This window comes from Bubalus bubalis, chromosome 3 (assembly GCF_019923935.1).
Source record: "Bubalus bubalis isolate 160015118507 breed Murrah chromosome 3, NDDB_SH_1, whole genome shotgun sequence".
In the NCBI taxonomy this organism is placed as follows: Eukaryota; Metazoa; Chordata; class Mammalia; order Artiodactyla; family Bovidae; genus Bubalus; species Bubalus bubalis.
The window spans coordinates 51,493,482-51,516,527 of record NC_059159.1 but is presented as its reverse complement, the minus strand read 5'-3'; the positions used below and the strand labels follow the sequence as shown (position 1 = coordinate 51,516,527).

Sequence of the window (23,046 nt, the reverse complement as noted above, 5' to 3'; positions counted from 1 at the left end):
GTGCATATGAGCAGGGCCGGGGCCCTGGGGCTGCCCTGCTCTGGCTGGACAGCTGGAAGGCAAGGCCTGCCTGTTTGTGAACACGTCTTTTGTGGCTGTTACATTAAACTTCACCCCAAAGTACGCCTGGCTCAGTGGTTTCCTTCAGTCCCCCCAGGCCTCTCCAGGGTCTCTGGGGGGGCAGGATGGGGACTCGCACCCATTTCCTTCCCGCTCAGCACCCCCTCTTCACTCCGCCCCTGCCTGTCACCTTAGGTCCAGAACTGGGAGTGGGGAGGGGACCGCATCCAGAACCTGTCATCCAAGGTTCTGACCATCCTTCACCTTCTGAGTTTGCAAAGAGAGGTACGGGACTTCCCTGATGGTCCAGAAGACTCCCAGCTTCCAATGCCAGGGGTGTGGGTTTGATCCCTGGTTGGGGAACTCAGATCTCACAAGCCTCGGGGCGCAGCCAAAGAAAAATTTAAAAATTAAGAAAAAAAGAGATATATGCCTTAAAAAAGAGAGAGGTAATGACAGGGAGCCTGTCCCAAAGAGAAGGCCATAGTCTTCATCAGGCTCCTTACCACGGCAACCCAGCAGCACATTCCAAGGACCTGACCGCCACAGCCAGGGAGGCCTGGGGTGCCCTCCAAAACCCAATGGCTCCAGTGACAGGCAAGAAGGTCAAAGGATGGGTTTGTCAGATGCCACCCAAGTTCTGGAGTAAACATCCTCCTCCACCTTCCTCCCGGATCCCCGACTCCCCCACTCCCGCACTCCTCCAGGTGGGGGCGTTGGGCGCAGGGCCGCACGGTGAGGCTCCCAGGACCCTGACCCCAGCCACTCAGGGATGGACACCAATTGCAGCGTGATTTATTGAAGAAGACGTGCACTTTTTGACAGGGCCTCAGAAACCACGGTTTCCTTCACTGAACAGTACAGGATCAGGGTACAAGGGCTTACAGACAAGAAAGACAAATCCTTTCCATGAGCCGAAGGGGAGAGAAAAGAGGAAGCGGGGCTTCTCCTTCCTTCCTCCTCCCCTAATACTCAGGGCCTCAGTTCAGCACCAGCCGGACGCTGGGCAGTGTGTGCCGAAGCCAGGCCTGGGTCGGGGCTGGCCGCTCGGGGCCAAGATGCCGCGAGCCAACCCCTCTCTCCACCCTAGCCACCCCCTCCCCCCACCACCCCGCAGGAGCTGGGTTAGAAAATACAAAAGCGGGTCCGATGCGGGACGTCATGTGCAAACGGAGGCGGGACGGAGCTTCTGCAGAGTCTCGGCCACGGCCCGCCCCACGACGGGGGCAGAGGTCAGCGCGCGCAGAGGTGCTTTGGAGAAGGGTCTCTTCTCGATCCAAGGAGGCTGGGCGGCTGTCGTCACAGAGCTTGGGGAAGGTGGTGGGTTCAAAGAGGAACGGAGTCTGAAGGGTAGGAGCGGACGGGGGGCGTCTCCCTCTCCCTCCGGCAGGAGAGTGGGCTGGCCAGCCCGAAGCAGGCTGCTGGGACCTACGGGAAGCTGGTAGGGAAGAGGCTGAGGGGCTGACTCTCGTTGGTGGGCAGCGGAGATCGGTAGCCGTCGAAGTTCCTCGGGATGCTGCCGCTGGTGGAGCCCGAGCTGTTACTCAGAGTCTCGATGCTTCCCTCTCGCTGGAGTTCTGCAAGACAGGAGAGAGGGCCAGGCCCGGTCAGGGGATGTTCTCAGGGGTAGGCGGGTGGGTGTGCATTCTGGGTCGGCTGCCTGCCGCGAGGCCAGTCTGGGTCCACTGATATCCTTCTGCGGAGCGGGGGGTGGGGGGCAGCCTGGGTCCCAAGGAGAAGCCCCCTTGGCTGGCAGGCTCCCATCACTTCCTCACCGTGTGAACCCCTTTAGCCAGGAGCATGGCCGCCCTGATGATGCATTTGGACCACACTGCCATTCGTGGGGCATGTGCCCAGGCCTGATGCAGACTCTTGCTCAGCCAGCTTGCTTCCCAACATCGTGAGAGGCTCCTGTTCTGGCAGGAGGGGAGAAGCCAGGAGGCAGGAAGGACCGAGGCGTCCCCGTCTGGTCCGTCCACCCCTCGCCTCCCTTACCAGGGACCCGGGCTCAGCCACTCACTTACTCACACGTCCTCACCCACACCATCTACCTGCCTGCCAGGCCCCTCCTGTGCCCTCCCCCTGTAGGGGGGAGTGCCTGCTTTGAGAGGGACCTACTTGCCTGGAGTGCCTCCCTTCCCCTTCCTCTGGGCTCCCACGTGTCCTGGAGACCCCTCTGGAAGGGACGTGCTCAGGGTCCACCCGGGAGTCAGGTCAGGAGGCTCCCAGCCCCTCCCCTGGCATCTGCAAGCCAGGCTACCATCTTGGAGATGGCACCTGGCTCCATCTCCTTCCACTATGGGCACCTTCCTCAACTGCCCTGCCATCTCTTGACCCAAGACAGGTACTGGGGTGGGTGGGCTAGGAACAGACTTCCTGGCATGCTGAATGCAAGGCAGAAAGAATTACTTCTTGGCTTTCTGAGAGTGGTCAGTTCCTACCCCCTCTCCCTCACAGTGGGCTCTGAGATGTGGGCACACATATCCCTTGGCAAACTCTGGGCCTCAAGCCAAGATGAGGCACCTGCAGTCTCTCCTTCCCCAAGGTACACCTGCCTGGGACAGAGTGGGAGGGGGTCTCCCCTGTCCACCCCGGAAGCCCAGGCTCTCAAAGCGGTCATTTGAGACAGCAAAGTGCGCTCAAATGTGACACGTGTCTGGTCTCCTGTGCCTGCAGCCTGTGCCTAGGCCCCCTGCCACCCTCCATGCACAGCACAGCTGGCTTTGGTTAGGGGATGGGTCACGGCCTTCACTCCTGGGCTAGCCACCACCGGCCAGCCAGGAAGTAACCACTGACCCCCACTCCCCATGGGTGACCCCTGAAGCATGCTGGTGGCCCAGCAGCAGCAGCAGCCAGAGTGGGTTGGGGGCATCTGTGCTGGCCTCCTTCAGACGCCTCCCGGTTCCAGTGTGAGGTGTGAGGCACCAGCTGTGTCCGGGGCCCAGGCTGGAAGGGTGTGCCTGCAAACCAGAACCTCTCAGCAGGTGGGGGGCTGTGGACACGGGCTGCAGGCCTGGCGACGGGCCCTGACTGCCAAGATGCACTGGCTGCCCTGTTGGGCCTGACCCTGAGATTAAGTCGAGTCATCCAGATGCCTCCGGAAAACCCAGACCCCCGCGTGGGCTCTCTCCTTCTCCACTCAGCCTCTAGCCTCCCCCTTATTTGGGGCCCGTTGTGCCAGGAGGTACAGGACAGGAAGGCAGGGAGCAGACCCCCAGGTTTCTACATGGAAGCTTCGCACTCCAGGAAAGCTCTCCCCATCCCCTTGGTTTCTCACGAGCGTAGCCAGGAGGCCCTGGCCCCGGTGCCGGTGCCGGCCGTCCTGGCGCTAGGGGGCGCCGACAGCAGGCCGGGAGGGAGAGAGGAGGCGAGGTCCCAGCAGGGCGGCAGGGGCTGCTGGACTCCAGGCCCCAAAGAGAGCCCGGGACGAAGGGGCAGAAGAGGCAGCAGCCCCGGGGCAGGCCCAGCGTTCCTGATGCAAGGTGCAGGTGCGTCCACACCGCCCCAGAAGCCGAGGTGTGGGGAGCCTGGGACCAGGCAGGGGCCCCCACTGCCCTGACACAGGCCTGCAGCCACCCGCCAGCAGCGCAGGGACCCCGGCCCCCGAGTCTGCACGGCCGCCCCGCACCCCATCCTGTGAGTGGGGGGGACAGGTGCCACAGATATTTCAAGATGACTTTGGGGCTCCCAGGGCCAGGGAGAGCCTGTGCTGTCTTGCTCGTGTTTTCTCTTCACCAGCGAGGCCTTGGGTGAGACAGAGGTGGCCCCCGCCTGCCGGGTGACCAAGCTCTGCTGGACTCATGTCCTGGGCGTCTCCCCCGGCCTCATCCCTCCTGTCCTTGCCTGTGGCTGCTGCCCACTGGATAACTCCCAAAGCTCCCTACTGGTCTCTGGACCCCCCGAGCCCCCCTCTTCAAGCCACTGCATCCCAAAGCCAGTGTGTTCTGCCTGCAGCACAAACTTCATCTTGCCTTTCCTCTGCTTAAAACCTTCACCGTCTCCTAAGGGTTCTGAGGATGAGGTCTCTCAACTCCTCCCCTCTATCAAACTGCCTTCCGGGACCTGCTCCTCTCCAAGACCCCACCTGACTAAAGTGGATTTGAGGAATCCAGATAACGAGCTTGGGCAGTCTGGGGGCCTTGCGAGGCTGCTCCAGGCCTCTGGGTGTGTGCTCATCCGGGGAAAAGCCCTTCCCAGGCTCCTGTGGGCCCCAGGACACCTACTTATCTTTGAAGCTTAGTACTCCTGCAAGTCTCTGCTGTCGCCCTGGTAGCATGGCCAGGCCCCACCGTGCTCTGTATTGACTCCTGCCTGGGGCCCCCTCGCACGCTGGGCATCGTCTGCTCACATGTGCGTCACCGTCCATGTGGGGGGAGTCCCTTGGAGGCCGGCTCTGTGTTTGATTCCCTAGTGCCAACCACAGAGCCTACAAAATAGTTGGTGTTCAAAAATCAGTTCTTGAATGAATGGATGGATGAATGAATGAGTGAGTGCGGAGGGAAGGGGATGGGTCACTGCTTCTGCAGCTCAGCTACCAGCGTAAGAACCCGGGGCCCAGGTGCTCCTGGGCCGTTGCCTACATGCCCCTGTCAAACCCCTTGCTCTTCTGCTCCCTGAGACAGGACCGTGTGAGTGTGCGAAGATGACGTGGACGTGGGGGAGGGGTGCACACACGGCCCCCCGCAGGCCACCCGGCCGCCCAGCCCTTCAGAGCAAGCGGCGAACGGAAGTGTGCGGCCTTACCTTCCTCCATCCCGAACACACGCTTTGTTACTGTTGGGTTGTTCGCGGGCGCTGGGCGGTTGGCATTGTTTTTTTTTTCCTTTTTTTTTCCCTTTTGAAAAGAAAAGCATTGAGGAATCTTTTGGGAAAAGATCCGGACAATGATGGAGTACACTGATGTCGGCAAGCAGGAGGTGAGGGCACCAGGAGGTGTGGGGAGCTCACGCCGGGAGGAGGGTAAGCTGGCAGCAGAGTTCTGCAGTGACATGCACGTGTGGGGGGCTGGGGACCAGTCTTGGGCGCCCCGGAGATGGAACTGTCATGGCAGAGCCGAGACCCCCTTCGTCAAGGGGGCGATGTGGGGGGAGAGGGTCCATCCCCGGAGCAGGAGGAGCAGCTGTGGGGAGGGGAGAGGCGGGCCTGCCGGCCCATGCAGTGCCCGTGCAGGTGGGACCCAGGAGAGGACAGGAGACAGAGAAAGCCTGCGGTTTCCAGGGATGCCTCTGTGTGTTCTGACTCAGTGGTCCAGCTTGGGCTGCTGCCCTCCTCCACCCAATTCCAAGACCCCTGGGTCTGAACGGCAGCCATACAGCTGCACTGGACTTGCAAGGAAAGCCCACCAGAAACCTGCCAGGGCTGCAAGGGAGAGCGAGCTGGGGACCTCTCCCCACTCAACACAAGTATGTGGATTCTGGCTGGTGGGATAGAGCCCGCTCTTACGGAGGCTGCTCTCCAGGCCTCTAAGATAACGGACTGCACTCAGACGGAAAATCTTTACTGTGACCTCACGTTCCCCAGCGCCTCTGTGCACCTGGGAGGTAGGTGCTGGTCTCCCCATTTTGCAGGCAGCTAAACCAAAGAGCAGGAAGCCACTGGCTCTGGGAACACAACCCCTCGAGAAAGAACTGGGCTGGAGACATGACAACTCCAGGCATCACTCTGACTAGTCCCAATCCCCTCCACTGGCTGTGTCCACCCGCTTGCTGCTGGCTCTTTTTGGAAAATGGTCCTGCCACCCAAGCTGCCCCTCGAGGTCACGGGCCGGGACGGGGTAAGCCACAGCAGGTAAGGGGCGATGGAATGAACAGCAGCTCCAAAGGAGAAGCCTCAGCTCTCACGAAATAAGCAAAGGACCGAGAAAGCTCAGGTCTCACGCCACCCTCACTCTATATGGAGCCTGGCAAATTTCAAAGGTCTTGGTGGGGGCCAAAGAGGTGGCTGGCCTTGTCAGGGAGAAACGACCCTGGTTCCCTGGGTGTGTATGCCAAGGGAGACCCAGGGGGAATGGAAGGAGGCAGGAGCCTGGCTGCCCGCAAACGCTGCCCCCCTCTTGGGGTGGGCTGTGCAGATGAGGGACACGGTCTGTCCTGGCCCCTCAACTTTCAGCAGGAGACTGTGGCCCCTCGGCCAAGGCAGGGGCAGTGGACACTGGCTCCTGGGAGCTCTGGGTGGGTGCTGACGGCCAGTGCCGGCTCCACCCGGGGAGAGGCAGAAGATGAGCCAGGAAGAGGACCCACAGCCCCGGAGACGGCATGGGGGTGGGGCATGAGGAAGCCCCTCCCTCTGGAGTGCTGGTCCCTGAAGCGGCTTCACCCTGGAGGGCCTACTCCCCGGGGCCTGTCTTCTCTCCAGGGTATAGACCCTTCACTCTCTCAAGGCCACTCTACGCCTGGCAAGGCAGGGACTTTTGGGGACACCCTGGATGCAGGTCTCTCCAAAGCAACAGTCACTTTCCTAAGCGCTGTGGTCTTGGTTCCCCCATCCCCGGGGAGGCATGGAACACTGAGGACACAGGGCCTCTGTGAGTTTCAGGGAGAGCTGGGGCACCCAGGAAGGCAGGGGACCCGGGGGGGGGGGAGGTCAGGAGTGAAGCACTACCTTGGGCTTGGCCTTTGGGCCTCTTCCAGGCCAGATGGCAGTGGGGGTGGCTGGAAAATCAGAGCCCCCAGGGAAGTCCCTTGGGTTTCTGGTGGGTGGAGGTGTTGTGGGGAGCCCAGGTCTCTGGACTCAGAGGGAGGCCTGTTTTGGGGACCAGTGAGGGCAGTGCTGTGCTTTGGGGAGGAGGGTCCCTGGGCCCCCTGGTTCAGCCCCCAGGGCCCCCTGGCACTTCTCCTACCACAAAAGGAGCAGCGTTTGCTGCAGGGCCCTTCTGGTGTGCTCAGAGGCTCCAGCCAGCCCAGCTCTGCAAGCTCGGCCTCGCGATGCTGCTCATTAAAGGGATTAGCAGAGCACTTTTATTGGGCCCCGGCTGCAGCCACACACCCCATTCCCAAGCTAACCTCCTGGGCAGCCTGCGGGGAGCAGGATGAGGCCTCAGGGCGGAGTCTCAGGCAGCACTGGCCACAGGCTTCCAGCAGAGAGAAGGGAGGGTTCCCCCACCATGCCCCTTGGCCTCAAGGCCCAGGTTGGGGAGGCAGATGAGGCGAGTGGTTCAGAGAGCCAGCTCTGGGCCCTGCGACCTGGGAGACTTGGGGCAAGGTCCTCAACCCCTGTGCCTCAGTTTCCCGCACAGGCGGCTAGCAAGGTCTGTTTCATAGTGCGCTTGTAGAATTAAATAATGCATGCAGAGTGCATCACAAAGTGCTTAAAGCTTCCAGTCAGCAAATGTGAGTTACTCTCATTGCTGCAATCGTATTAGTGATTGTGATTATCCACAAGACCTTGCTGGGGGTGCCCTCCGGCTTCCCTCCCCCAGCAGGGGTCCCTGCCATCCAGACCCTCACTCCCACCCCTTCCCCACTGGAACCCTGGGAGAGTCTTTCTTTTTAATCAAGAAATGGCCTGAAGAGGAAGATGGCAGATTATGTGTTTACAGCTTTTCATTTCCCTCCTTGCCTCTTTGGAAGTACCCTCTTCCAAGCTGGAAAATAAATTTCCAACCCTGTTGACGTGCATTGATTTTTCCCTCCTGCGTGCACCTCCCAGTTCTCCCCTGTCAGCAGGACCTGTGGTTAAGCCCCCTGCCTGGGTTGGGCTCAGTGGTACCTCTGGGGAGCGATGGAGGGGGTGCAAGCAGAGCACAGAGCAGCCAGCCAAACTGCCCTATCCTACCCAGTGCCTAGCTCAGAGGTCTGCAAACAGAAATGATCTGGGTTCCCTTCCATGGTGAGGGGTCTTGGCTGGGGGCAGGAGGAGGGAACCTCTGACCCAGATCTTCAGCATCTTTCCTGCAGCCCCCCGGGATATACAGGGAGGAGACCAGAGGACCACAGAGAGGATGGCTTCGAGCTCAGCAAATGGTTCCAAATGGGCTCTGTCCCAAGCAATGGACATTATCCACAGGGGGCCTTCCAATGAGGGCCTGGGACCAGCTGTGCAGACAGGCATGGAAACAGAGGTGCAGGGTCGGGGGGTGGCTGGCCGCCTCCCGCAGGGCTCAGCTTCTGGTGTGGGAAGAACCCAAAGAGATGATCTGGATGCCAACAAGGGGTTGGTCCTGGCGGATGTGGCTCTGGGCTGCTTGTCTCACACCAGCCCTGCGCGTGCAAACTACTGCCCTCTCTCCCGGAGTGTCACTCTGGGAGGTGAGGGGGGCTCTTCAGGGGGAAAGAGGGGGGAGTTGGCTGAGATCGCTTCCTGAAACTCGGACAGCTCTGTCCACACTGTGGGCGGAGCCGGCCTCAGCCCCAGGGCATTTTTCAGGAGGTTAAAACGGCAGCAGTTAGAAGGAGGCAGCCTGCAGGGGGGCCCTGATTTTCTTCCCACTTGGACACACCCACCCTGGCTCTTCCTGCCCCCTCCAACCAGCCCTTCAGGGTCCCACCCTCAGGCGCCCCCACCAGGCTGCAGAGGTGCCAGCCGACCAGGGACCCGCTTCCCCACCCACACCAGGTCTTGGGGGCTGAGTGGGGCTGAGAAGGTGTCCTCTTTCTCCTCCAGCAAGGGGTTTCTGCTCCCCTCCCAGGCTTGCTTGTGGAAGGAAGGAGGGCAGTTTCCCACAGTTGAGGGGCTGAAGATGAAAAGGCCCTTCCACGTTCAGATAAGGGGAACCCTGATCTGGTCAATGGAATGAAGGTGGATGAAAAGACGGCTAACGATGGCCTAGGACTCTCCCGGGCTTCACACCTGTGTCTGAGCACTGAGGCCACCTACTTCCGGTCCTCTCACTGCACACTCAGCCTGGGGTCCCTGAGAGCTTGTGCCAACGGCCTGAGTCCTGTAGCCAGTGCGCAGGTACACACCTTCCTTCCTGGCAGGAGTCTCTTCCAACCCAAGTGCTTCTGCAAACCTGCTTTCTTATCTCCCTGCCCAGCTCTTTTCTCCTGGCGTCCTGCAGGTACTGAGACCCAGAACATCACAGGATGAGGCCAAGGTCACATGGTCTACCTTGCCCCTTGCCCCTCCCCTTCCCCAGCTCCAGACGTTAAGGGCAAATACTTGCTCTTGCCTTGGGTCCCTTGAACTGTTTCCCTCGGCCACTGGGGCCACACATGGGTGCCTAATAACCTCAGGGGAGACTTGGGGCCTAAGGGAGACCCCAGTCCTTCTGGGTGTCCACTGGCCCCTCCCCTGGAAGGTGAAAGTCATGATCAATACCTGGAAAGGATGACTAAGGAGACCATCAGGTGGAGAGCCCTCTCTGTGTCTGGAGGAAAAGACACAGACCCTTCCTTCCCTCCATGAGGACAGGTCCTCAGGCCTCTGGAAAAACCCTACTCATGAGAGCAGGCCAGTCTGGCATTAATACATGAGGCAGGGACAGAGAGGCAAGCTAGATCCTGGAGCTCCTGGTGGGCCCAGTGGGGATGACACAAGAGGCACATGCTGGAATGCTGGGGAAGAAATAAAGAGGAAAAAGGGGGGGGCGGGGAAGGAGGCCTGAAGAATGAGGAAGGGTCAGTGTTCAAAAGGCATCCTATCCTCCACCTGGAGCTGGGTGTGTCTGTGTGTGTACACATGTGCACACGTGTGCACCCGTATGTGCATGTGTACGTGTGCATACGTGTGTGTGCGCATGGGTGTGTTCATGCATCCACATATGTGTGCTTGTGTACGTGCATGCGGGCATGCGTGTGTGCTGGGGGTGGGGAAAGCAGCAGAGCATCTGAGTTCCAGGCAGAGCCGCTCCTGCCCAGCCTTAGACGGGGGGTTACCCAGGAGGTGGGCTGGGGTCTGGGGGCTGCAGCCTTTCCCTGAGGCCCCTCCCACCACAGCCATGACACGGCACCAACTCCAGGCAGGGAGAGGCCCACTCCCAGGAACCCCACGTGACCCAGGCCCGCTCCAGTCTTCGCTTAAGGGGAAGAGGGCAGGACCCACCATCCCAGCCGCCCAACAGCAACCCGTGTGCGGGGACCCTCTCGGGGCCACTACATCAGTCTAACTGTAAATCTGGACCCAGGCAGAGTGAGTCCTGTCATGGCGTATTATACATGGGGCCAGCAAGGGCGGAGCCGACCTGGCTCATGGTCCCCGGTTTTGAGTGATGTGATAAATCTGGCTGAAATGTGCTTGAGGTCAGCCAGACGGAGGAGCACCCTGGAGCTGACCCTCCCAGTGGCTACGAGGAAGAGGCGGCTGAGAACTCACCCTAAACCCCGCTCTGCCGCAGACGTGCTGAACGACCTGGGCAAGTCCCGCACCCCTTCTCCACTTCACCACCTGTCAGGCAGGAGGGCAGCGGCTGCCCTGGCGACCTCACGGGCCGTGTGAGGCTCTGAATAGAGGAGGATGTGAAGGTGCTTCGAGAAGCAGGATAAGCCGCGAGGGCGTGGCAGGGACTCTCACTGCAGTGGGGTCCTGGCTAGAGAGCTGGGGGTGCCATCTCTGAGGCCCCTTCGAGAAGCGGTCCTCACCCAGGAAGGCCCAAACCGCCCCCTCTAGCCCCAGGCCAGCAGCACGGCCCGGGGGCAGAGCCTCGGCAGATGGCACCTGAGACAGATGTGGCGGGGTGGAGGGGGACATGGAGCTAAGGGATGCCTGGCTGGGCTCTGGGAACAGCCTTCTCTGAGCACGCCTGCACGTGGCGCCCCATGAATGGGCCGCTCAGCACGGCTCCAGGGAGGACCCAGGGCTCAGAAACTATCCCAGCGAACCAGGTGTCCGGCAGCCAGCCTCAACCCGCCCTGCCTCCTCAAGTGGGGTCTTCTCAAGACCCTCTCTGGGGCTGTGAGATGGCGCAGCACGGCTTGCAGACCGCAGGGGAGACGCTGCTCCCCAAACGTGGCTGGCCTGATAGGCTCGAGCCACATCTGGTTCCCATTCAAACGTCCAAACGTAATTAAATTCTCTCCGACGCAGCGGAAGAGTTTGGTAAGATGTGGCTTTCCCCCTTCCACCAGGGTTAAGAAATCATTGTCTCGCACTCCAGTGGCTGACCGGCGCTCCTCCCGGCCGCCGATCCCTCCTGCTCCACCAAGGAAGGGCCTGTGCTCGGCTCTGTTTTCTCGGGCTGAAGGGGCCAGGGCCCTCCCCGCAAGGAGGAACAGCAGAGGCCAGAGCTCCTGCGGGCTTCGTCGGGGTGGGGAGGTGAGCCACCCTGGGAAGACAGCTGCGGGACCCAGGCTCACCCTGGGGACGCACCAGTGTCTGGATGCGCGGGGTCTTGTGACACCCTGCCGAGGGATTCCCCTCTCTGTAGCTCCTCACAGCAGGATGTGCGTGCATCTCTGGCCTGCCTCTGTGGGCAACACAGCCTCCCCCGTCAGGCCCAGGGTTGGGGGGCAGCTGCCCACCCGCCATGCATGGAGGAGGGTTGAAGATGGCCAGGGGCAGCCTGGGAGCCCGCCGGAGGGATCCCCCGGGGCCGCTACGTCACAGGGGCTTGCTGGTTGCCTCTGGCCTGTCAGAGCCCCAAACGGGTTAAGGGGCAGCTGGTTCCAAGGTGCTGGGCCTTGGTGGGATGGAGGGCGGCCCCTTCCACAGCGAGGAGGCCCACTCACCCGAGTTGTCGGTGCCTCTCCTGGCCTCCTGTCCGGCCCCTGCCTGAATTCAAGCACAGTTCCCTGGACAGGCTTGCCTTTTCCAGCTTCCCTTCCCAACTGAGCACCTTCAGTATACGGCTTCTTTTTACTTAGGGATTTATGACTTTCATGGTAATGGGTTCCATTCTACTTCCTCTATGTCTATTTTTCTAATCATTGTGGTATAGGCTTTATGAGACTTTTTTTTTAATAAAATAAGTCGGGGTATTATTCTTTTTGAAACTATCTATCCTGTGAGTTAATGACTTCAAGAGGGTGTGGATGCTCCCCAGAGACAAACGGGGGCTGGGGAGGGGATAACTCTGGTGGGGGTAAGCGAGAATCTTCCAGATTCAAGAGAGGTCCCTTGACGACTCTAGGCCAGGTTGCTCACCGATACCCCTATCTGAGCTCTAAGACCACTTTTAGGCTCACAAGGCATTTCCACACCAAAGAACGCTCACCCTGGATATGGGCCCAGCACACACAGCAACCCCAGTATTGCTGACCTGGCTCTAAATAGGAAGAATTTTGTATATCTGGTTCCAAATGGTTAACAGTAATGGATTTAATTTAATTTCTGGGTGGCATGACCGCCAAGGCCATGTGTCTGGTGCCTTCATATCAGTGAAGGTTTTAAGGAAATAAACCCAGTTCATGGATCAGTCGTCCTAGGCCAAGCCTAGCCAAGACATTGGCGCTGGGGTCAAGGTCTCTGTGGCCCCCGTTAGGGTCCCGGCCTAGGATCCTGAACCCATAGTCACGAGTCGCAATTAATCGCCGTGGCGCCGCCTGCGGCAGAGGAGAAGGTGGGCAGACGCTGCCTTAGCCTTTGTGCTCTGCGCTCAGACGGCCTGCTGGTGCCGGGGCCCTATTCATTATTCAATTCAGCTCGCTCAGACGAGCTTTTCCATTTGCTCCTCCAGGAGGAATAACAAATCTAGAAATGCAATTCCACTTTGCTGTATTAAGATATTGATTTGCCTGTCGAGTGGAAGTGCATCTGTTCTGTCAGCTCCCCCGCTCCTGTGGGCAGGAAGGGGTTAACCAAATGTTTATCACAAGGCTGGCTTCAGAGTTGAAAGTAATGTGATCAGTAATGAATTTTGTGTTACATTAGGTTGTATAAATGGACAGACAAGCGCAGACAACAAGTGGCCAGGAGTCGGGGCTAATCTAATGATGTAAAAATAGAGACAGCACCAATTATACTAGGGGCCAGCTCCAGGCTCCTGCAGGGACTGCAAATGAATAGGTACAAATCAAATTACTCACTAATAGACGCACTACAAGAGGGGCAGTCAATGGTAACTGCATTAGAGCCTAGTGACCTCGCTGCTCTGCACTGCAGAATCCGAAAATTTGACTTCCATCTTAAAAGTGGGGGGCGGGGAGTGAGGTTCTCAAAGAAACTCTTGTTGGGGGAACAAGAGCGGCTACTCCCCACCCCAAACCAGGCCACGGCCAGAAGGTACCCCCTGTCTGAGTCGACCTCCTGCCCTTGCTCTGATGCCTCCCAAAGCCTGAGCACCAGGGGGTGCAGGGGTGGGGGTGACCTCTGGGGGAACAAAAAAGGACCAGGGGATGAAGCCCTGCACGTGGGCAAAGACAGGAAGTTACATACCAACACACTTCACAGCCATGTGTCTCTCAGGGGTGGTGGTTTTTACTGCTACTTCAAAGGCTGTGTCTGTATCGAAAATAAAATATTTCTTTAAAGAGGATTGCAACACGGACCCTGCAGGGAGCAGCCGGTAGAGAGATCAAGGGGAGGAGAGATCAGGATCTGGTCTGACCACTGGGAGCTGTGCGGGATGCTTGTGGTCTGTTCTGTGTGGCGCGTGCAGGACTTCATCTATTTCCCACCAGCCCAAACTGGTCTGTCCTCGCCCCTTTGCTCCTCCTCCCAGTCCCGCCGACGTTCCTGCCTGGGGATGGAAGCAGGGAAGGCTGTGGAGGTCCTGCCAGCACGTGGGCAGCCCCTCAGGTTTTCTTCCTTCTCTCGGGCTCTAAGAATGGAGAGAGCAGGCCTGAAGTTCCAATCTGCTGGGCAGGGCTGCCCTTCTGACATGCCCCAAAGCATGAACCATATGCTTATGTTCAGCTCCCAGTGGCTTGGGGAGGCAACAAGACCCTCCAAGCATGGAGGCGGGGGCCCTGGTAGGCCTGGCCCCACCCGCTCCCCCGTCTAACCGAGCCCTAAGGCCAGCCCCAGTCACACACATGAAAGTGAAGAGTGCCCACTGGTCCTGGCCAACTGGAGATGAAGGGAACAGGCTGGGAAGATGAGGCCCGGCCCCCAGCCGGGGCGGGGACAGGCACCCAATGGAAAAACAAATCCTGAACAAATGAAGCAACAGGATGTCAATTCTCCGCAAACTCAATTAAGCACACAGAGGGGTGGGATTGCAAACTATCGGGCTTCACGAAATAAAACACATGTGAGGGGGAGGTCCGGGAAGCCTGGGGCTGGGGGATTCTGCCCACACATCTTAGAATGCCTTCTGGAGTGGGCCTGAAGGTGTCTGGCTGCGGGGTGGGGGGGTGCAGGGGTGGGGTTCAGAGAGAAGTGAGCAGGAAACAATCACCCAATGTCAGAGGGTAGACAGCTGACTCTGGTGTGGGTGCTTGGAAATGCCTCCTTCTGTTAAACCCAATCTGATGGGCATGGCTTGGCCTTCTCGGTACAGGCCTCTCTTTTGCTTTAAGAGCTCAGGCTCTGGTTTCCTAAGGGGTCAGAGGGCCATTTCCAACGTTCATTGTCTGTGTGTCTGTCTTTCCTCCCTCACCAGCCATCCCACCTCGGGGGTGGTCCAAACACCTCAGACCATCTTCTGAGGCAGAAGGGCAGAGGTAGGGGCTGAAGAGAAGGATGGGTATTTAACCATCCATGACTGTGTTCAACTTTGTTCAGATCTTACACTTCGCAGAAAGGTCAACAGTTAAAAGTGAATTCCCTGGCAGAAGAGGAGGAACAGAGAGAAAGCCTCCCTTTTGTTAACCATTTACCTGTGTTCATGTCTTCAGAGAAGGGCCCTTATCTGGGGGGTCCAGTGGCTCTTCTCCACCCTCTGTCCAAGCCTGTCCATTTCCCACAGGAATCCCTGCTTCCCTGTTGAGGCGACGCCTGGAAAGGGGACTCTGAAGATTCACCTGTGAGGTCATGGGGGCACTTCCTCCTTATAGATAAGAATCGGTGTGCTCTGGTTAAAGAATCCAGAGTCGACTTTGGGCAACTGAGAAATGAGCAGAGATGCTTCTCAGTCCCAAAGTTCTGCATTATAGCTCTGCCTTTGCCTGGGGCTTTCAACAGCCTTAGGGGAGAAGAAGAGAGGGGTGTGGGGTGTGGCGGGGGCAGAGGGAGAGGGGGCGGGGCAGGAGAAACTACCTACCTAGAATGGGCCAGGAACCAACAAGTGTGTCTTTTAAACACAATCCCTTTTCCCATTGCTCTGACTGGCTTCCACTGACCTCTCAGGAGCCACAAGACCCATCCAGTCATTCAGCAAACATTAACTGGGGATTCAGCCTGGCTCTGCTCCCAGTGCTAGATGCGGGGCAGGGAAAAGGCTGCTGGTCAGAGGCAACAAAGATGAACTGGATTCAGGCCAAGGATCCGGGATTGGGCTAAGACACACCGGACGGGCAGTCTGGCTGAGGTAGGGGCTGGAAGGACCACCGGAGCTGAGCCTTACCCCAGTGGGTTGGAGAAGGGAATACGCCGCTGCTCACTAATGTTGAAGGCAGCATGCGTGGCCTGTCCTGGACCAAGCGTCCCGTGTGCAGGCCATGCATAAGTTCAGAGACAGGGGAGGTTAGAGTCTGGTCTAAAAAGGGAACTTGGTAGGGGGCAAGGGCAGCAGGCCCCTGAACAGAGACAGGTCAGCAGGGCTCGTGCTGGGGATGATGGCCGAGGGTGTTGGCATGAACTATGAATGGGGGTGACAGTGGAGGGGGTGTCGGGGAGAGGCTGGAAAGGTGCGGGAGCCCGAAAGTGAAAGTGAAAGTGAAGTCGCTCAGTTGTGTCCGACTCTTAGCGACCCCATGGACTGCAGCCCACCAGGCTCCTCCATTCATGGGATTTTCCAGGCAAGAGTACTGGAGTGGGGTGCCATTGCCTTCTCCAGCAGGAGCACGAAAGAGACTCTGAAATATGACGGCAGGAGCCCAGGCGGTCAGCTGTGGGCCCAGGAGGGCTGACAGGGAGAGTGGGCCCTAACATGAGGGTGGTTTCCTTCTCTGGGGCTCCCGTCTCGGGAGTAATTGGTGGAAATGACTCAGATGACAGGATATTAAGAACCGGAAATTCTTCCTGGACATCTCCTTTTAATCCCACAGCGCTGAGTTATGATTTCACATCAAAGCTTTCATTTTCTCCTCCTTTGCCCATCGTAATAGGGGACATCTACTGCGTGGTGGGGTGACAGGACGTTTGCACGGGTGGCATGGAGCCTGAGGCATCAAAGCCGTTTGGGAGGTGGCGCCCTGAGGACAAGAGACAGGAGGAAACGAGGCGACCGAAGCGCTCAGCACGGGGAATGGCGGCGGCCAGGATGTGAAGCAACAGGAGGCCAAAGCTTACTGCACTTTGTGGCTTCCCTCTCCCAGGCCTTAGAGGGGAAGAAAGGAGACAGGGGAAGCTTTCTCTCTCCCTGAGGGCAGGAACTGTGCCCAGGGGCACCTCAGAGAGCCTGCCTACAAGGAGAACCCCAGAGAGACGGCACGGGTCTCCAGAGGAGGCAGTGGAGAGGAGGCCCTGAAAGCATTTTGTAAAGACACCAAAGGAGGGGAAAATCTAGGGCCCAACTAGGTAAAGCAGAGAAGGACCTACGGGACTGGCCAAGTTGCTTGGACGACAGTGCTTGCCGGAGACTAGGGATGTTTAATAGCTAAGAGAAGGCTCTGCGGGTGGCTCAGCAGTGAAGAGTCCGCCTCCCAGTCCAGAAGACATGGGTCTGATCCCTGATCCGGGAAGTTCCCACGTGCTGTGAAGCAACTAAGCCCCTGAGCTACGACTGAGCCCACGCACCCTAGAGTCCGCGCTCCGCAACCAGAGAAGCCGCGGCAGTGAGAAGCCGCGCCCTGCAACCAGAAAGTAGCCACTGCTCTCCCCAACTTTTTAGAGAAAAGCCCGCGTGGCAACGAAGACCCAGCACAGCCAAAAAAAACAAATAAACAAAAAATTTAAAAGCTAAGAGAATTAATTCAGCCCCCATGCCTGTAAGTATGGTCACGTGATCACGTGGCACCTGTGATGGGAGGTGATATTAAGGGGATATCCAAGCGGATATTGCCTTAGCAGGAAAAGGTCCCCAAGACTCAGCAGCGAGGCAGGCAGGAGTTCTAGGCCCATTGGAAGAGCTAATCTTAGAGGAAGGATGCAGGGGCCAGCATGCTGGGTTATGTGTTTTGGGGTGCCTAGCTGGTCAACTCCAGTACCAATAACTAACACTGGTTGAGAGCTGAATTCCTTCAGTTCTGAAATGAAAGCTATTAGCATGCGTGCATCTGCACGCGCGCACGCACACACACACACACAGCACTTTGAGTCATCTTTTGCAAAACATAGGTTGTCCATGGATATTTATTAATTCACTTATTGAACCCTTCCTGTGATCATTTAAAAACTTCACACTGTTCAAAATGTGCTTTCCACGTTAAGAAGGAAAAAAGGTACTTTTCAAAGTACCTTACGCCTTTTCAAAGAGTAAAGGTAAAGATTTCTGACAGAAATCTTTGGAAGACCTTTAGTTGAAAATAATCTCATAGACTTTTCAGCTGAGTAATTGATATACATTCAGGAAAACTCAGAGGATTTAGCAGAATAAACTAGAGCATTGGTTTCCAAACTAGATTACAATTCATCAATGTGTTGTAAAATCAATTTAGCGGGTCCAGACTGCATTAAAAAAATGAAATAAAATAATCCTAGAGTGCTTTGCCTATACTACTGTTTTCTGAAGTTCTGACTAAGAAATATTTGAGAGAAAGTATATTTGAGTAAGGAAGTAAGTGTATGGAAGGTAAGAGGTAAAGATTGAGCCCCTAGTGTGATCCCCAAGAGTAATTGCTTCTGGACTACAAGAGTCAGTTAAAGAGATGCTGGACACAGTTCCACGCACTAAAGTAGGTCCTTGTTTGTTATTTTATATATAGTAGTGTGTATATGAGGAGAAGGCAACAGCACCCCAATCCAGTACTCTTGCCTGGAAAATCCCATGGATGGAGGAGCCTGGTGGGCTGCAGTCCATGGGGTCGCTGAGAGTCGGACACGACTGAGTGACTTCACTTTCACTTTTCACTTTCATGCATTGGAGGAGGAAATGGCAACCCACTCCAGTGTTCTTGCCTGGAGAATCCCAGGGACGGGGGAGCCTGGTGGGCTGCCGTCTATGCGGTCACACAGAGTCGGACACGACTGAAGCAACTTAGCAGCAGCAGCAGCAGCAGTGTGTATATGAGGAGAAGGCAATGGCAACCCACTCCAGTACTCTCGCCTGGAAAATCCCACGGAGGAAGGAGCCTGGTAGGCTGCAGTCCATGGGGTGCCTAAGAGTCAGACATGACTGAGCAACTTCACTTTCACTTTTCCTTTCATGCACTGGAGAAGGAAATGGCAACCCACTCCAGTGTTCTTGCCTGGAGAATCCCAGGAACAGGGGAGCCTGGTGGGCTGCCGTCTATGGGATCGCAGAGTCGGACACGACTGAAGTGACTTAGCAGCAGCAGCAGCAGCAGTGTGTATATGTTAATCCCAAACTATACTCAGTATTTTGTAATAACCTACATGGGAAAAGAATCTGAAAAAACTATATATGTATGTCTAACTGAATCACTTTGCTGTAACTGGAAAGTAGCAACACTGTAATCAATTATATTTCAATTAAAAAAATACTTTAAAGAAAAAGACGCTAGACAGAAAAAGTTGCAGCTTTCCTACCCCGAGTGCTGTGATCAAACAGGAGAATGAAACAGTGTTCCCAGGACTATGGGAAGCCACAGTCATGGGGAAGACATGGTCACTCTTGACCGTGACTGCTGACTTAGTGAGCTCCTAAGAGTCAACAGCAGCCAGGGGAGGCAGCCTGTAACAGACACGTGTCAGGAATACTTCAAGCAGCTGATCAGGACCTGTGAATTAGGCCTAAGAGCATTTGCTATTGGAGGCGGGAGAAAGCCAAAAAAAAAAAAAGACAAGGTTTAGCTAAATAGTGATTGAAAGAGTTAACGTCTAAAGTGACAATGAAATTAATATGTATCTAGGTGTTTATGAAAATTTTTGTGTGTTATATCTTTGCCATTTTTGTTTAGTTGCTAAGTTGTGTTTGACTCTTTGTGACCCCATGAACTAGACAGCCCGCCAGGCTCCTCTGTCCATGGGATTTCCCAAGCGAGGATACTGGAGTGGGTTGCCGTACCCTCCTCCAGGGGAATCTTCCAGACCCAGAGATCGAACTCTTACATATTGCGTCTCTTACGTCTCCTGCGTTGGCAGGAGGATTCTTTATGGCTGAGCCGCCAGGGAAGCCCAGGTTATATCTTCCCTCAGACACAAAACGACTGGAATAAGTAAATGTTTTGCTTATGGAAAAAAAAAAATCCTATTTTTCTAGAAAAGGCAATATTGAAAGGAATGTCTGCTAAGCGGGAATTAGTCAAGTTATTTTGAGGGGGAGTGACGGAGAGAGGAGGGGGCCACGGGAGACAGCATTCCAGGCCGAAGGAGAAGTATGTGCAGAGGCCCTACAGGCAGAGAGAGCACGTGTGCTCAGGGACCCTCCGGGAAGTTCAGCGGGACTGGGGCTCGCCCAGAGCAGGGACAGGAGTCTGGAGAGAGGGCAGTGGCTGGTCACGAAGGACTTTGTGCACGATAGGCCGTGAATCCAGGAGAAGGACAAAGCTGAGGGCAGAGGAGTCCAGTGTATGGATATATGGAAACATGGGTAGGGGACTGGATGATGGGCTTGGAGATCAGGAGAGAAAGCCAACCTGGAGGCGCTTTGAAACCATCGGTTTATGGATAGTAACTGAGGCCACGGAAGCGGAGGAGATGGCCCTGGATGGATGGAGGGAGGGGAGAAAGGATTGAGATAGTCCCTTGAGATATGGATTTAAGGCTGACAGAGGATCAAAACTCAGGGAAAGGATGGAGAAGTAGCTGGAGGCAGAAGAAACCAGGGGCGTGCGGGGAGGCAGGAACCACAGGGAGCTCACTCCAACATCACCAGGCCTGGCTCCCCAGGCCAACACTGGGGCAACATGGATACTCAGGGGGGACTCTGGGGAGGATGGGCGTTGTGGTTGAGCAGGCTGTGGGCAGGGGCTGCTCCTCCTCTGGACAGGAGGAAAGGGGGTTTTCAGGGTCTGGGTGCAGGAGGCCAAGGGATTTCTCAAATGCTGACCACTCTCTTCTGAGTGGGAGAGACAAGCTGGTGGGTAAGAGATTTGAGGGGAACAGGCAATCTGAAATAGTGTCCATCAAGAAGGAAAGAGACCGATTTCAAGATGGTGGACGGATGGAGCCCAGGTACCATACTGAATAAAGAGCAGACTAATTCATACTCAATAAACAGCAGTAACATGGGGAAAATAATAAAATACAAACTCTCAGAGGACCAGAGACATGGAGACTCTCCAAGGGAAAGAAAACAGGCTGGAAGCCACGGCAGTAAAGCAGGGGCTACAGCAAAGCTGCTAACATCCAGGTTAAGTGCAGGATCCCATTCACCCAGCAGTTCCTGCACATCTGTCATGTGCCAGACACCGTTCTAGGCACTGGTGTCTCCTGTGAAAGATGAGTGCAAACTGAGAATCGGGAAAAACTGCAGAGAGACTGCCTGGGCTCACTGGGGAGTAGAGACCGCACATTGGCAGAGGGACACCGACCCATCTGAACAATTCACGACTTTTCTTCAGCCACCTGAGTATACAGGCAGAGTTGGCCTGACCTAAATTTTGCTTTGCTGAATGGGGAGATGTGATGATGTTAGAGAGAAAGCAATTTAGTCAGTTATTTTTGAGCTGGACTTGCAAATCCCACATGTGATCTAATTATTCATAGACTACTTGGTCAGCAGCCAACCTGGAGGACAGAGCCAACACCTGCCTCAGAGTTAACCATGTTTTAAAATGGATCTTCTCCGACTTTTATATGCATGCTGAAAGTGAAAGTGTTAGTCACTCAGTCGTGTCTGGCTCTTTGTGACTTCATGGACTGTAGCCTGCCAGGCTCCTCTGTCCATGGGATTCTCCAGGCAAGAATACCATAGTGGGTTGCCATTTCCTTCTCCAGGGGATCTTTCCCAACCAGGGAACAAACCCGGGTCTCCCGCATTCCAGGCAGACTTCGCCGTCTGAGCTACCACGGAAGCCCCATGCACAGAGATCTTGTCCAACTGCAGGTGCTGAGTCAGCAGGGTTCGGTGGGGCCTGAGAGTCTGCATTTCTAATCAGCTTCCGGATAGAGATGTTGCTGCTGGTTCACATAGCACTCTTGGAAGAGTAAGGTTTTGAAAGGCTTAGCTTTACTTTGGGGGAGAGCTGGTTGGCACCACGGTGCAGCTTACCAGTGGAATGCTGGAGCTGGCTGACTCGTACACTTTCAGGAATTCTGCTAGATGACTGACATCGTGTTGACAGCCTGAAACTGGCTGTAATGGGAGCTTCTATGCTATGGAAATGCCCAAATGCTATAAATCAGGACTTTCTTGCTTCCCTTTGCAGAGCTGGCTGTTAAACACTTACTAGCACATCACTGGCTAAATCTGTATAACAGTGAAACATGGATACAGTAGACTTCGGCGTCAGGGGTCATGAAAGCGTGTGCCATTCACACCTTGATAAAGAGGCCACCTGTCCTGGATGTACACTCAACAAAGAACCTGCTGGAGGCATTACAGGAACTGATCATCTCTGCCACCTCAGAGTAAGCAACAGAGGTAGACGCCTGGGTCACCCTATCTTCCACCCAGAGAAGCAGGTTGTGGAAAGAGACAGGGACCAGGAGGCTCCTTGAGCAAAGGGTGACTTGCAGGAAATTCTCACCCACATCACACTGTATTTCCCTGGCTATCCCCGGGCAGCAGGCCGACTCTGTTGTGGGTGTGTCAGCCTGCCCTTTCTAGGACCCACGGCTGCACTGCTTGGCTGATACTTTATCTGGAGTTGCGAAATGTGAAGACTGAATCTCAACAAAGGCAGAGGAGAACAGGTCAACTTCCACGATATCTGCTTTACATAGTGACCTTTAAAATCAAGGCAGAGATGGGACTTCCCTGGCGGTCCAGTGGTTAAGACTTCGCGTTCTAATGCTGAGGGTGAGGGGTTCAATCCCTGGTCAGGGAGCTGGGATCCCACATATCTCAAGGCCAAATACCAAAACACAGAAGAGAAGCAGTGCTATAACAAATTCAATAAGGACTTAAAAAATGGTCCACATCAAAAATAAAAAATCTTAAAAAATAAAAAACCAAGGCAGAGTTTTATATATATATATATATATATATATATATATATATATATATAAACACACACACACACACACACACACACACACGTCAAAGTAAACCAAATGAATCCCATTTGGTGACAGTTTGGGGAGGAAAATGAAATCCCTCAGCTCTCAAAGGGCGTCTCCTATTTTCTGACCTGTGGGTCAGGCAGTTTTAATTTCCTCTCTCCCTCTCTCTCTTTTTTTAATTTCATGAACCCGCTTAAGGCCACAAAGACTCCTGAATCCCTCAGCTGTCCGGCAGATGAACTGCTGCCAGGTTCTCTCAGGTTACTAATGGTCCGTGCCAGGCTGAAGTTCCCCAGCCCGGCCTAAGCACGCCTTCCCATCCGCTGGATGATACGGCCGGGCTCTCCGGGGCTTCGGAGGAAGGCGGCCGGGAGGAGGGCCGACTCTGAGCCGCTCTGGCCCTGGAAGAGCGGCTCCTGGTCATGTGTCACACTGGCCCTGCTGGTGTGAGCAGCGCTGGACGGGGCCCCAGGGGTACAGGGGAAAGCTGGGCTGCAAGTGAGGCTCATGAAGGGAAAAGCTTTTCTTCCTGTTGGCCAGCTTCTGAGCAAAATGGGGTTAGTAAGTGTTAGTCCCCCAGTCGTGTCTGACTCTGCGATTCCATGGACAGTAGCCCGCCAGGCTCCTCTGCCCATGGGATTCTCCAGGCAAGAATATTGGAATGGGTAGTGATTCCCTCCTCCAGGGGATCTTCCCAACCCAGGGATCAAACCCAGGTCTCCTGCATTGCAGGCGTATTCTTTACCATCTGAGCCACCAGGGAAGCCACATGGGTTCAAGTCCCTTGATAATGGCTCTGCTCTTCATCTCCAGGTCCAGGTGGGAGAACAACGGTGTGATGAC

At 55.9% G+C, this 23,046-nt stretch overlaps 1 protein-coding gene across 11 annotated transcripts in view; it reads right to left on the bottom strand.

Annotated features, from left to right (window-relative positions):
* Positions 1-833: 833 nt before the first annotated feature.
* BCAS3 (BCAS3 microtubule associated cell migration factor) overlaps positions 834-23,046 on the bottom strand; it is a 589,835-nt gene continuing 567,622 nt past the window's right edge. For 4 of the 11 annotated variants that reach the window (XM_044939587.1, XM_044939588.1, XM_044939589.1 and 1 more), the window contains 2 exons: positions 13,309-13,374; positions 834-1,637 (listed from right to left, as the gene is read on the bottom strand). In XM_044939587.1, the coding sequence (XP_044795522.1) occupies positions 1,489-1,637; positions 13,309-13,374 (215 nt within the window). In that variant the 3' untranslated portion in view covers positions 834-1,488. Of the gene's footprint in view, positions 1,638-4,803; positions 4,895-13,308; positions 13,375-22,947 lie in introns of those variants that run through there. The other 7 variants (XM_044939591.1, XM_044939592.1, XM_044939595.1 and 4 more) reach the window with 4 other exon arrangements.